The sequence below is a fragment of the Lytechinus pictus genome, chromosome 17, assembly GCF_037042905.1.
Source record: "Lytechinus pictus isolate F3 Inbred chromosome 17, Lp3.0, whole genome shotgun sequence".
NCBI lineage: Eukaryota > Metazoa > Echinodermata > Echinoidea > Temnopleuroida > Toxopneustidae > Lytechinus > Lytechinus pictus.
Genome location: NC_087261.1, coordinates 4,249,179 through 4,263,103, shown reverse-complemented (window position 1 = coordinate 4,263,103; position 13,925 = coordinate 4,249,179). Strand labels below are relative to the sequence as shown.

At 35.1% G+C, this 13,925-nt stretch overlaps 1 protein-coding gene across 1 annotated transcript in view; it reads left to right on the top strand.

Moving 5' to 3' along the window:
• LOC129280786 (ADP-ribosylation factor GTPase-activating protein 1-like) overlaps nt 1-13,232 on the top strand; it is a 37,626-nt gene extending 24,394 nt beyond the window's left edge. Inside the window, exons 10-12 of the mRNA XM_054916793.2 lie at nt 208-353; nt 9,127-9,300; nt 11,824-13,232. Of these exons, the coding sequence (XP_054772768.2) occupies nt 208-353; nt 9,127-9,300; nt 11,824-12,055 (552 nt within the window). The 3' untranslated portion in view covers nt 12,056-13,232. The remainder of the gene's footprint in view (nt 1-207; nt 354-9,126; nt 9,301-11,823) is intronic.
• Nucleotides 13,233-13,925: the final 693 nt, after the last annotated feature.

The window sequence follows — 13,925 nt, the reverse complement described above, 5'->3', positions numbered from 1 at the left end:
GTCAAATTAGTGTAAACTCTCTTTCATTTTTTCTTCTATTATGTTTTGGAAAACTCTTAAGAACGTTTAAAGACTGCCAGTGTCGGGAAGAATTGGTTTGCAGAAAGCAAAGGAAGAGGGAAGATTTCAAAACTGGAACAGTGCAGATTCAATGAGTGAAATACATGTAGTGTGAATATTGTTCCATCTATGTTTTTCTCTTGCTAGGTTGCTGTTAATACACAAAAAGGCTGGAGTGATTTTACAAAGATGTTTAGCGATAATCCCTCGCTTGACGATGAAAAGACAAAAGCATCAACGGACACACCTCTGATGGGAGACCCTGTAGCAAAGGCGCAGAGAGAAAAGCTCAGGTATGAACACTTCATTACTTGTATCTTGATACAGTTGCCATAGTCAAGTATGAACACTGCATTGTGTGCATCTTATACAAAAGCCAATGACAAGTATGAACACTGCATTATGACAAATATAAACACTTCGCTTTGTGCACAAGTATAAATACTGCAATTGTTCTTATGCCATTAACAATTACGAGCATTGTGACAATGCACATGCTGGTACAAGTGACAAATATGAACACAGCTTTTGTATGTCATTATATAAAATAAAGCACAAACACCATGCATTCATTGCATTAAACATTGTCAAGCAATCGTTTTCCCTTTTTTTGTATGAAATGACAATATGAACACAATACATTCTGGTGAATATGAATGTGAGTATAACACACACAAGAGTTTTTGTACACAAACAGTCTTTGTATGACAAGTATGAACACTGCTATTTTGCAGACACACTCATGCTAATGAAAGTGAGAGTTATCAACATACAATAACAATGCCAGTGAAATCAGATATTCATTAAAGGGGAAGTTCACCCTGAAGAAAAGTTTGTTTTAAAATAGCAGAACAAATGATAAAAAATATTGGTGAATGTTTGAGAAAAATCCATTAAAGATTAAGAAAGTTATTAGAATTTTAAGTTTGGGATTTCTGACGTCATAAACGAGGAGCTGCCCCGTATGTTATGTAATAAAAAATGCATAAATTTCAATTCTTAAATGATTCGTGATGACTAAATTGTGTTTTCTTTGTAGGAACGGGTTTGAATTGATATATCTATTGATAAACTAAAGCTTTCTTACATATATATCCTATGGTTAAAAATCAATAAAATTACATTTTATTGATTTTATTTACCATACGATAGGTAGGAAAGCTGCTCACATATGATGCCACAAATCAAATAATAGTAATCAAAATTCTAATAACTTTTTTACTCTTTGATGGATTTTTCTCAAACCTGCAATATTTGTTTTTATTTTTCTTCTATTTTTACAATAAACATTTTGTCAGAATGAATTTCCTCTTTAAAAAACATTGATTGGGTAAAAGGCTTAACTGAACCATTGCATGTTGAAATTAATCTAACAACACTACCTATACATGTGCATGCTTTATTCATAAAATTGAAGATTCAAAATCATTGGGCATCTGCATTGAAGGTTACATTTTTGCATGCTAAAATCCTAATAAATTCTTATAAGGAGACTACCGTTTTGTGCCTTAATGCTCATCTGTCTCAGTTCGATATGCTCTTCTGGTTTTTGAGCAGTAGTTCACAAATTCATTCATTTATCAACATCATTGATATCCATTGCATTGCTTGATACCACATTATTTGAATCATGAAAATTTTAAACCAACAAAAGAGAAAGTTTAAAGAAAATTATTTAAGTATGAATTGGTGTGATTTGGGGGATGACAAATTAAGTTTATTACAAGTATTTTTGTGACACCTGAAAGGTTTAATATTGAAAAAAGCTTAACCCCAGCCTTCTTATGCTTCCACTGTTATGTGTACATACCCCACCCCCACAAAGACAGACAGGTGGAAAATAGAAAAGAATAGAATAAAATCAATGAAAGAAAAAAACAATAGAGGAATAGAATACAGTGTCCATTTTATGTAATTGTAACTGTATTTGTTTCATGCTTGTTTTGTTATTATTTTGTGGTGGATGCTTGCAATGCACATGTCATTCATATTTCATGAACAGGCCCTATTCACGCATGTGTATGTTTAGATATATTGAAGTGTCTTATTTTACTATAATTGTAGTCAACCATAGATATATGGAATACATAGATCAAAACATTACGTGTACCGCGATGGGACCTCTTGCTTCCATATTGCTTAGACCTGCACGCTACAATTGTGAGATGTGTCCTTTGAAGGTACTTTGCATGGTGTTACAGATAACATAGAGCAGTGCCCCGTCTAAAGCAAGGTTTCCACTTTGGCGAGTTGGAGTTGCGAGTCATACGCGAGCTGCGCGAGCTCTAACTCGCCTTAGCTCGCACAAGCTCGCGTGAAATTTACATTTTTTCCTGGAATTTGCTTCAGTGACAAAAGACTCAACATCGAGTTCACTACGCTCGCTGTACGAGTGAACCGAGCGCGAAACGAGTCAGGTCGAGCTTAGTATGAGTTGGGGTGACCTTTATACGACTTAAAGCGAGCTATGAACGAGTTATAAAGATTTTGTTACGAGTGATAAGAGTTTCATACGACCAAGGGGCGGGATATGCACATTTTTGGCACTCAAAGATGGATGCCGGCGGCGGCGGCGTCAACACCAAATCTTAACCGAAGGTTAAGTTTTTGAAATGGCATCATAACTTAGAAAGTATATAGACCTAGTTCATGAAACATGACCATAAGGTTTATCAAGCATTATTAAACATCCTTCTTGAGTTTCAGGTCACAAGACCAAGGTCAGAGGTCATTTATGGTCAATGAACTTAGACCATGTAGGAATCAACATCAAAATCTTAACCTACGGTTAAGTTTTTGAAATGTCATCATAACAGAAAATATATGAACCTAGTTCATAAAACGTGGACATAAGGTTATTACAGTATATAAACATCCTGCTCGAGTTTCAAGTCACATGACTAAGGTCAAAGGTCAATTAGGGTCAATGGACTTTGGCCAATTGAGGTATTTGTTAAATTAACATTATAACTTTGAAAGTTTATGAATCTGATTCATGAAACTTGAACATAATAGTAATCAGGTATCACTAAACATCATGTGCGAGTTTCAGGTCACATGACGAAGGTCAAAGGTCATTTAAGGTCAATGAACTTTGGTCATGTTGGGGGTATTTGTTGAATTACCATCATAACTTTGAAAGCTTATGGATATGATTCATCAACTTGGATATTAGAGTAGTCAAGTATCACCGAAAATCTCATGCCAGTTTCAGGTCACATGACCAAAGTCAAAGGTCATTTAAGGTTATTGAACTTTGGCCATTTTGGAGATTAATACTATATTGCTGTCATAACTTTCAAAGTTTAGATACAGTTTATAAAATGTGGATATAGGGGTAATCAAGTATCACTGACAAGTCTTAGGTCACATGATCAAGGTCAAATGTCATTTATTGTCAATGAACGTAGTATTGTATCATTGTATGAATGGTGTTTTTGTGAATAATTATTTTATAGTAGTTTTCAAAGTCAGCACTGCTACTATATTGGATAGCGTGATGCAGGTGAGACTGCCAGAGGCGCTCCACTTGGACCTTGTCTAGTTTGATGTCTTGTTCTTTTACCTTGGCTCTGCTCGTCATTGACCTCCTCTTCCGTTTCAATTGTCTCTTCCTGCACTTCTTCTACCATTGTTTGAATGTCATCTTCTTTCGCTGTTTCCCTATCTGAATGGCCACATCTCTTGGATCTTTTGGATCGAGGCATATTTCTCTCCTTATTTGTTGAAAGTTATAATAATGCAGTGGCAGCAGCCTTTTTAAAAGTACGTGTACATTGCGTGGGTCAGTTAAAATGTGCTCTCACTTTAAAATAAACTCCTCAAAAAAGTTTGGAAATCCGACTTTAATCAAAACTCCCTCCTCGGTTTAAGTAAATATCAATTGTTATCAATATTAATGAATAGATCATTCGATTTTCTTTAAAATGATACCCTACAAGATATGATTATGGTTCACATGGAGGTGCAGTGCCTTAAAATGTGGGGCAAGGTAAAAATTCAAAATTTGCAAAATGACACAATATTGAATGTCACTTTTCTTTTCTTCCATGATGATGAGTGAGATTCTCAGCAATTGTTTTCATGCACCTTAATATCAACATTCAAATGGAATCAAACACACCTCTGCACAAGCAAACACACAACAAACAAACATAAACCACAACAAAACATTATGAAATGAAAAAGCAGGGGTTTGATTTCAATTGATTTTCATCTTTATTGACACAAACAAAAGAATCATGTTCTGTATTGACCCTTCATGATTATTTCTGCTCGTTTTGCAGCTTTTTACTTCAGACCTCATCCAACACTTTTCATTTTTTCTCTTTTTTTGATGGCATGACCATAACAAGCATGGAATCATTTTAAAGAGAATCAAATGATCTTTTGACAGATATCGAATATGCATTGTGTAAATTTTGGAGTTGGGAGAAATTAATGGCCAAACTCAGATTTCCAAACTTTTTTGCTCGTTTTGCTGCTTTTCAATTCAGACTTCATCCAACACTTTTGAATCCTGCTCTTTTCGTGATGGCATGATCATAACAAGCATGGTATCATTGTAAAGAGAATTTAATGACCTTTTAAATGATGTCAAATATGCAATGTGTAAATTTTGGAGTTGGGAGAAATTAATGGCCAAACTCAGATTTCCAAACTTTTTTTGATGGGTTTATATGTGGGGAAAATATAGATCACTGGACATTTATCATTCAGCTGGCATGCCTCTGAGCACTTGCAACGCACTCGGAATAAACTCATACGAAACTCGCTGTAACTCGGGGTGCTCGATCTAAAGTCGCGCTAATCTCGTGGGCACCTCCAGTTGACTCGTAAAACGATCGCAATGCTCGTATCTCGCTCTTGAAAACTCGGAACGCACTCACGTATACTCAGATGTGGCGAGTTATTCCGAGTTATTGTGAGTTTATCTCGAGCTTCTTACGAGTTATTGCGAGTACTGCGAGTATATAACGAGTTTAGGTGAGTTCAGCACGAGTTACAGCGAGTTAGCAAAATTTTTTAACATGTTCAAAAATTTTGAAACTGCTCACGATTTCAAGGAGAGTTGTCCCGAGCTTGAACGAGCTCCGCCGAGCCATGCCGAGTTGTTGCGAGTTATCCCGAGTTTCATGGTGAGCTTTATGCGAGTTATCGCGAGTGCCTCATTTTGGCAACTCGCTATAACTCGCCATAACTCTCGATGTTAACTCGCCAAAGTGGAAACCTTGCTTTACAAAGAGTTACGATTGATGCGATCAACCTAAACTATATGGAAATCCAAGAATGTCATAATTTTTTATCCAGCAAATTTGCACATGACCTTGGTAATCAAAGAAAAGCACACTGAATTTTTCAAGAAAACAATGAATGTATGACTTACATCATATCTAGAAAATATTTTGAAACAACATGCATTTTAGATGTTGACATTGCTGGCTTTCCATAGTTGTGGTTGATTGGATCAATCGTAACTCTTTGTAAGACGCGGACCAGGCTTACGGTCCGTTCACCATGTGGGTAGTCCTGAAAAGGACTGTCTTGAATGGTGGAATGGATAGAAGTTGATGATGTGGGATTTTAGAGACAGGAAAGAGATAGATGGAAGAGGAGGGAAATCTCCACTCTTCTCCTCCTCGAGGCAATCTCATTTTAGAGTCCTTTTTAAGAATGAAACCCTTGAAGTCAGTTGAATTCATATAACACCTGCTCGAGGCAATCTCATTTTAGAGTCCTTTTCAAGAATGAAACCCTTGAAGCCAGTTGAATTCATATAACTCCTGCTTGAGGCAATCTCATTTTAGAGTCATTTTCAAGAATGAAACCCTTGAAGCCAGTTGAATTCATATAAAAGCTAAAAAGTCAAAGAAACAGATCAATGAAAGTTTGAGAAAGATTGAATAAATAATAAGAAAGAGTATGTGGGTGTATGGAAGAGAGTGGATAAGGTCTGCATTCAGATAACATTGGAAAGTTAGGTTCATTACTTCCTATAGTGTTTCCTCTTTATTTTCTTCTGAACTTTGAACTATAGAGTACAGAAGAATGTGAAGATCAAATAATGGATCACCATGAATGGGTTGAATAAAAAATAAAAATGCTGTAAACAAAAATATTTAAAAAAACCTTAAATTTTATAAAACCCTTTTCCTCAATATGCTTCCTTTTTGAAGGAATGATTCTGAATGACCCTATTAAAGTAATTATTTTGCTGCCCTTTGGACCTATTAAAATATCTTGCATTTGTTGGATGTATGTCCTTAGATATGAGACTTATTTGCTTATTTGTATGTACAGTATATTTTTGTATCATCTTTAATATTTGTATATTGTAGTATGTACTTTTACATTTAGTTTAACCTATATAGATGTATGTGGCCTAATCCAGCTCATGGAAATGGCATCCAGTGAAGTTTCAAAGCATCACACTTTTACGTCAACAGTATTCAAATTCTTCTTGCTGAGTTTTAACACATATTTGACAATACATGTATACAAAATGAATTTCACAAAAAAAACAGTTGTATGCACTGAATATGTTGCTTACATAGTCCTGCAACCCAATAGGTGCATTTTCTGTACAGTATTTGTTTTCAACTCAAATTATTCTGTATGGCAGTGTATCCTATTGCCGGACACCTTTATTTCAGTGCTTTGAAAATGACAACTAGAGGAAATACAATCAAGAAAAATTCACACTTGCTATTCCAAATATTATGAAAATTATGAATATGATAAAATTATTTTATATTTACCAACCATTTTCTTTGAATCGCACTTGCCGCATACCCCTCCACGAAAAACAATTATTTTCGTGCGCGACAAATTACATCATGATTCCGGACGCGCGCCGGACGGGTAAAGATATCCTTGATTATAATGATGTAAGAACAAATTTTTGTGATTTTTTTTCTTCTTATATCATATCATGAGTAAATTCTAAGTATTATTTGCTTTTTTATATCGAATCTGAGCAGATGTTGGTAATAAATTCGTGTTTTATAACTTATTTTATTTTGTCTTGTTAGCTGCATGTTCCATGGCACTTTCCAATAATAATATGCTCGCGTTCGTATCGTGACGCTCATCAAGTTATATCGATGCGCTGCCGATCGACGGCTCTACTCACGGTAAACCTCGCGCACGGGTACCTTGAGAACTAGCCGTCGACGATCACCCACAATTCACCACACCTCATCATTCGATCGAAGGAGTTGACGAGATTGAAATTCGGCAAATCAGGCCCATATTTCCGTTAGAAAATATATCAATTGTTAATACAAAACTATGTTATCTGATATTTTAAGCATTTTCTGTCATTTTTAGAGATAATTAGGTAAAAGTTGGATTTTTCGCCTTGTTTTTGCAATCTTGTTCTATGTATTGCTCTGTGAAATTGAATTGCGAAGTCTTACGGTACGAATTTGTTTTAGAACGCAGTAATATGCGCGTCCGGAATCATAATAGTGTCCGGTAATACAATACGTGACTATACATGTATGTAACATGTGTCTGAAGAATTCAGCAAGTAGGGGAAGTTCACCCTGACAAAAAAAAAATATTGTAAATATAGCAGAAAAAAATAATGAAAAATATTGCCGAAGGTTTGAGAAAAATCCATCAAAGAATAATATAGTTATTAGAATTTCAATTATTTGATTTATGATGTCATATGCAAGCAGCTTTCCTACATACCATATTGTACAAAGTCAATGAAATGTCATTTTCTCAGAAAATTGAGAATGGTTTTCACTGTTCCTTCAGTGTATCAATAGAAAAATCATTTTACATACGTTCCTAAAAAGAAAACAAAATCAAGTCATCTTGAATCATTAAAAAACTTGAAATTTATGCATTTTATATGGGGCGGCTCCCTGTTTATGATGCCACAAATCCAAAACCTCAAATTCTAATGACTTCTTTCATCTTTAATGGATTTTCCTCAAACCTTCACCAATATATTTTATTATTTTATCTGCTAGATTTACAACAACTTTTTCTCAGGGTGAACTTTCCCTTTATTACTCTGTGAAGCGTACTATGTGAAGTTGCCCATGTATTATTAGAGCATTCTTTCACCGCGTGTACATGTAGGTGCTTATTGTATATTCCTTTGTGCTTTTTGTTTATTCCTTCCCTCTCTCTTTTTATATATATCCTACTACCCCCCCCCCTCACTCTAATATAATATTGGATTCATAACTCATGGTTGGGGTATTAATGCATTCATTTTAATATAACACCAACTCATTTACATCTCGGCTTCATAAAATATCATAACATATCACATTTTTATTCTTATGTATAAATAATTCATAACTGCATAACGTATAATTCGGCTGCAAATTATTAATCATCCCCGCCCACACCACACAAATCAATAAAAAATAAATATCACAATTTGTTACTGCATACATATATAAAAAATAATGACATCATCAAATTCCACATGTTGTTAATGAGCTTGTTTATATTTGATCTTTTTATTTCAATGTTATATGATGTTAAATAAACACGTACACTTCCCCAACTGATTATGACATGAAATGCAATCATTGCAATGTTGGATTGTGTCTCCCACTACATTTCTCCAATAAAAATGCTTTAAATATATACTACACACATGTAATGTGCATTTTATCATCCAAATTTTCCGTAAATACATCAATAATCACGTAATTAATTACTGTTTGCTCATTTTTACTGGCAATATCTGTGCACTTTATTCATTGATTGCCCAAAATGTACCAAATCATAAATACATTATATTCAACCTTTTATTTGGCATTTACTGCAAACATCTGTAATTTCTACGATTTTGAAATGTTCTCTTAAAATTTATTCTTCCTTGAATGGAAATGAATGGAAAATGATTGATTGTTTGGGGGTGAAAACTGCCATTAAATAAAAAATATATAAAAACCGTGAATATTTGGTACCGTATTGAAATCATTGGGGGTTTGGGATCGGGCATGAAAAACATTGGAAATAAATACAAAATAGAAACATGGATCCAAACAAGAGTGACACGCCTTTACTGCATGATATACCAACACCACCTAGGACTCCAGACGGTGACGGAGATGATTGGGGGTGGGGCGTAGATGATGGATGGAGGGATCGGCAGGTGGAGGAGGAGGCAGAGAGGGTACTGGAGGAGACGGCCGATGACGGATGGGGATCATGGGGGAATGAGCAGACAGGAGGAGGAGGATCTCTTATCGACTTTGGAGATGAGTAAGTTTGATTTTTATGAATTTGGATAGATGATTCGTAAAATTATATTTTGAAACTAGGACGTTTTTTCAGAAGGTTAGAAAAAATTAGCAATTCATTTTCTTCTGCTTTGCTACTGCTTCATTATTTTTTTCTCTTAAAAAAAGCAACTTTTGATGAATATCAATTAAATTCAGAAAGGAATTTATTTTTTAATAGGAATTCTTATACTCAACCAGTATGAATTATGGAATATCCATTTTTTGCTGTTTTCTGTAAATTTGCAATTTCATATTCATCTACTTAGCCACTGCTGCATTTTTATTTAATTTTTTGAAAGTGCATTTTTTTATACGTATGAAAAAAGAAGCTATTAAAAAGCCAATGTGGAAAAAAAAGAGATGAAGAAATAAATCATTTGAAATGTCCACACATCATTCATACATATTTCCATGCATGATTGCAACACAATCTATTTTATTTGAAATGTGATTTGTCAATAATGGTTAAATATTATGTAAAACTGGAAAGCTCTTGGCATCAGGGGCCTGATCCAAAAATCAAAGGCAACATGATTCCACAATCAATCAAAAGTGCATATTTGCGACTTCTGCTTGATAATGATATTAGAAAATTGCATTTCAATGCAATTTTTTCTGCTACGTGCCATCAGCTGTTTAAGTGGCATGACTTCAGTGCTTTTCCTTTTTCTTTGGTTTTCCTACATTCTAGATGATTGCATTTCATTGTAGTTGTAATGTTAATCAAAATTAGTTTTGGGTGCTCCTTTTAAATCCTGATTATTTGCAAATAATTAATTTGATTGTTTGTGTGAAGTTAAGATGTGTACCAATGAGATATGATACTTTATGTCTAGAGCCAACCTGTAATGTCACCTTCAGATCTTGAACCTTGAATGTCGATCTGCATCAAATTGCAACTTCCCCATATAGCCTGGATTCCAGGGGCCTGCCACAAACATGCAACTAATGCCATGAACATTTGGTCTGGTGGGAACCCCAGGGCTGTTGAACACTCCTTTAGAAAAAGCTTTTTAAAACTCCTCATGGATGTTTGTTTAAGGGGGGGGGGGGGGCTATATTACGTTGTCATTTTATATCATGAATGCCTGGAAGTATGAATAATACAGCTATCATGATGAGGAATTCATTTATGAAACTATTTATCCCTTTGAACAAATGTTTTCATTGTAATTAGCTTAATCAGCATAATGCTAATTTGCATAATATATGTGTAATATATACATATTTCATTGTAACTGTAATATCAAGGAAGCCTAAAACATGAATAATACAGCTCTTCTAAGGTTTCCTATGATGAGGAATTCATTTACAGTATATGGCACTAGGTTCCCATTTTAACCAATGTAATAATTACATAATTAACGTACGGTAATTAACATAATGTGCTAATCAACATATAGGTGCAATACATGTATTTCTTTGTCACTGTATTGAGATAAAGTTATGACCCCAATTCCAGCCATAGGAACTGCAGGACCAAAGTCATAGAAAGCTGTTTGAAATGTTAAGTATTATATTTTCAGGCTTTCTTGATATACAAAAGTCAATTTATTGTTTTATGCTAATTATGCTCATTAAAACTACATCACTGATTAAACAATGAAAACTAGAGTCATAAAATATTGAATTCCCTTTACTTTAGGAGAGCTGTTTTATCCATGTTTTCAAGCCGTTTTAGATAATACAGTGACAAAATTTTATACATTGTACATTTATGTTAATTAGCGCATTATGGTAATTACAATGCCAACATTGATTAAAGGGGGAAAATAATGTGAAAGGAATGTATATTTATATATTGCTCATACATGTACATGTAGATGTTAATTAGTGCATTATTTATACTGATTATTCTAATTAAGATATTGTCATCGCTTAAATGGAAATATAATGTCATAAATGAATTCCTTGCCTTAAAAAAACTATAGGGGACTGCATATCTACGTATTGAGGGGTTTCTGGATTGACATTCACAAATAAGTATATATTGCACTTATGCTAAAATAGGGGACTGCATTATCTACGTATTGAGGGGTTTCTGGATTGACATTCACAATAAGTATATATTGCACTTATGCTAATTTATCGCATACGGGGATGTGCCGCTCTAGTGGGTCGTTTTTTGCAAAAAATCCTTAGACTACGTCCTGCTATTGCAAGAAATCCTTAGCCGTGCATGGGTCCGTTTCTGAAAAAAAAATACTTATAAGAATCCTCAGGAACCTGTAGTTTTTCCACATCTGGAAAATGGGTCTATATTAAAAAAAAAATCCTTAGGCATGGGTCTGAATTTTAGGAAAAATCCTTAGACATGGGCACCTGTTCACGGTCAAATGACCCTAGAAATGGGCAAAGGGTTCAAGCCCCGAGCCTCACCCCCGTCCAATCATAATCCAAGTAAACCCCCCCCCCCCCGGCAGGTGTATATGGCCTATGAAACTGTCTACTGGACTACTTTATGATTACTAATCAAGTATGATATGTATCATTGTTTATACAGCGACACCACGCCAAAGGTGAACACTTCAAAGACAAAGTCATCCTCCAAGAAGTCGTCATCATCATCAAGCAAGTCATCGTCAAATAAGAAATCTTCATCGTCGACGAAGACTGTGGAGGTTAATAGCGGTAAACCCATCTCGTCACTAGAAGAGACGTGGGATGATGCCGGGGGGTGGGACGATGCAGCCTGGGAGGAGTTAGAAACCACGTCAAGGTCTAAGAAAGACTGAGACCAGTGAGACCTGTTAACACAAGCAGTATGGATTGATCATAGAGTTGATGTACATGTATGTGCTGGATTGCACTTAATAATCAATGCAATCAATCGTCAAAATCAGCCCTATGAACAATCACTATGCTTTGTGAGACAGGGATATGGGGACAGGTTTTACAAAAATTGTCAGCACTGACTGGGTGTCATTTGATAGTTGTCATAGTTACAATCAGACACCTGTGTTTCTCAGCCAATCAAAATCAAGACAAGTTGTCATATTGGACAATTTGTTAGATGACAATTGTTGGTGAAACACCTCCCAGGTGGGTGTTTCATAGAGCTGTTCGTTAGTTACAAACGACTGTAAGAATGGCTGGTGATCCTCTCTTTAGTACAAAATCAACATCAATGAAAAAATGGTGTATTATCATTTACCACAAGAAAGGATCACCATTCACCAGTCATTTGTAAAGTCTCTCGTAGCTTACCAACGGCTTTATATATATATATGAAACACCCACCTGGACCCGTTTCATAAAGCTTTCCATAAGTTAAGAACGACTGGTGATTCTTTAGCACAAAATCAACATCAATGAAATTATGTGTATATCATTTACCACGAGAAAGGATCACCAGTCGTTCTTTAAGTCGCTCTTAACTTACGAACATCTTTATGAAACACCCACCAGGACCTCTTATTGCAATGAGTTGTGATTAATTCAATATCAAAACCATTATGAGCTCAAATTGATACTTTTGGGTATGTTTACTAATGAAACAGGAGTTACCTTTCTTAATTGTATGGAATATAAAAAAATTAACTTTAGGTCTTGCCAACAAAATAATTATCCAACTTATGTCAGTTTTCATCAACATTGCCAAAAATTTTGTGGATGTACATGACCTATCATTTGCAAATCTTGGATAAATTAAGCCCTTCCATTTGCAAATCTTGGACAAATTAAGCCCTTCTGTCGTTCTTCTGTTAAAGAGAAATTTGAAAAGGACAATTTGTCTCCTATTAATTCTAAGGATTCTGACTGGCCGAATCTTCTAATTCAAATTATGGAAACTTGATGAAATGTGCGTGCCCATTCATATTGCTGTCCAAATTACTTCAATTTTTTTTCATGTGTCTGCACTAAGAGCACCTCCATGTATCTGTCTCACAAGAATTTGCATCGTCATGAGACAAAAAAAATAAATAATAAAAACAGAAAGAAACATACAGCAACATATTGCCAGGGTTTCATGGGTTCAAGGTTGACAAATTTCAGGACCATTAATTACTAGGCATGAAATCAGGAGGTTTTAAAACCATTACAGGGCATGGTACCACTTTGTACTAACATAAGGCATGGCAAAGTGTAGAAGCGCACCCAGACCTGTTCTAAAAATGCACATTGATAGAATGGTTATGCCTTCTGTCTGAAGATTTATTTGGTCTTTACCATGTAAAGACATATAGGCTTGGAACTAGTAATTAAAAATCTGGAATCTACAGATACTGCTCCACTCTAGTATAACCAGGGTTACGTTACATACACTGCAAAAACTCTGGTGTTGATTTAACACCAGCCCGGAATCTATATATGTCCACACCAGAGAAGTGTTAAACAACACCGGATTGGTATTGATCTAACACCAGATAGGTGTTTATACAACACCAATTAGTATCAAAACAGCATCGGTTTGATTCCAAACTGGTGTTGTTTCAATACTTCTCTGGTGTGGACAGATATAGATTCCGGGCTGGTGTTAAATCAACACCGGAGTTTATGCAGTGTAAAGACTCGTTATAATAGCAGATGCGCAATCCCTATAAGAATTTTAATCTTAGCCAATTGAATCAAATGATTTCAGTAGCTTTTAACTGTTACTGCTAA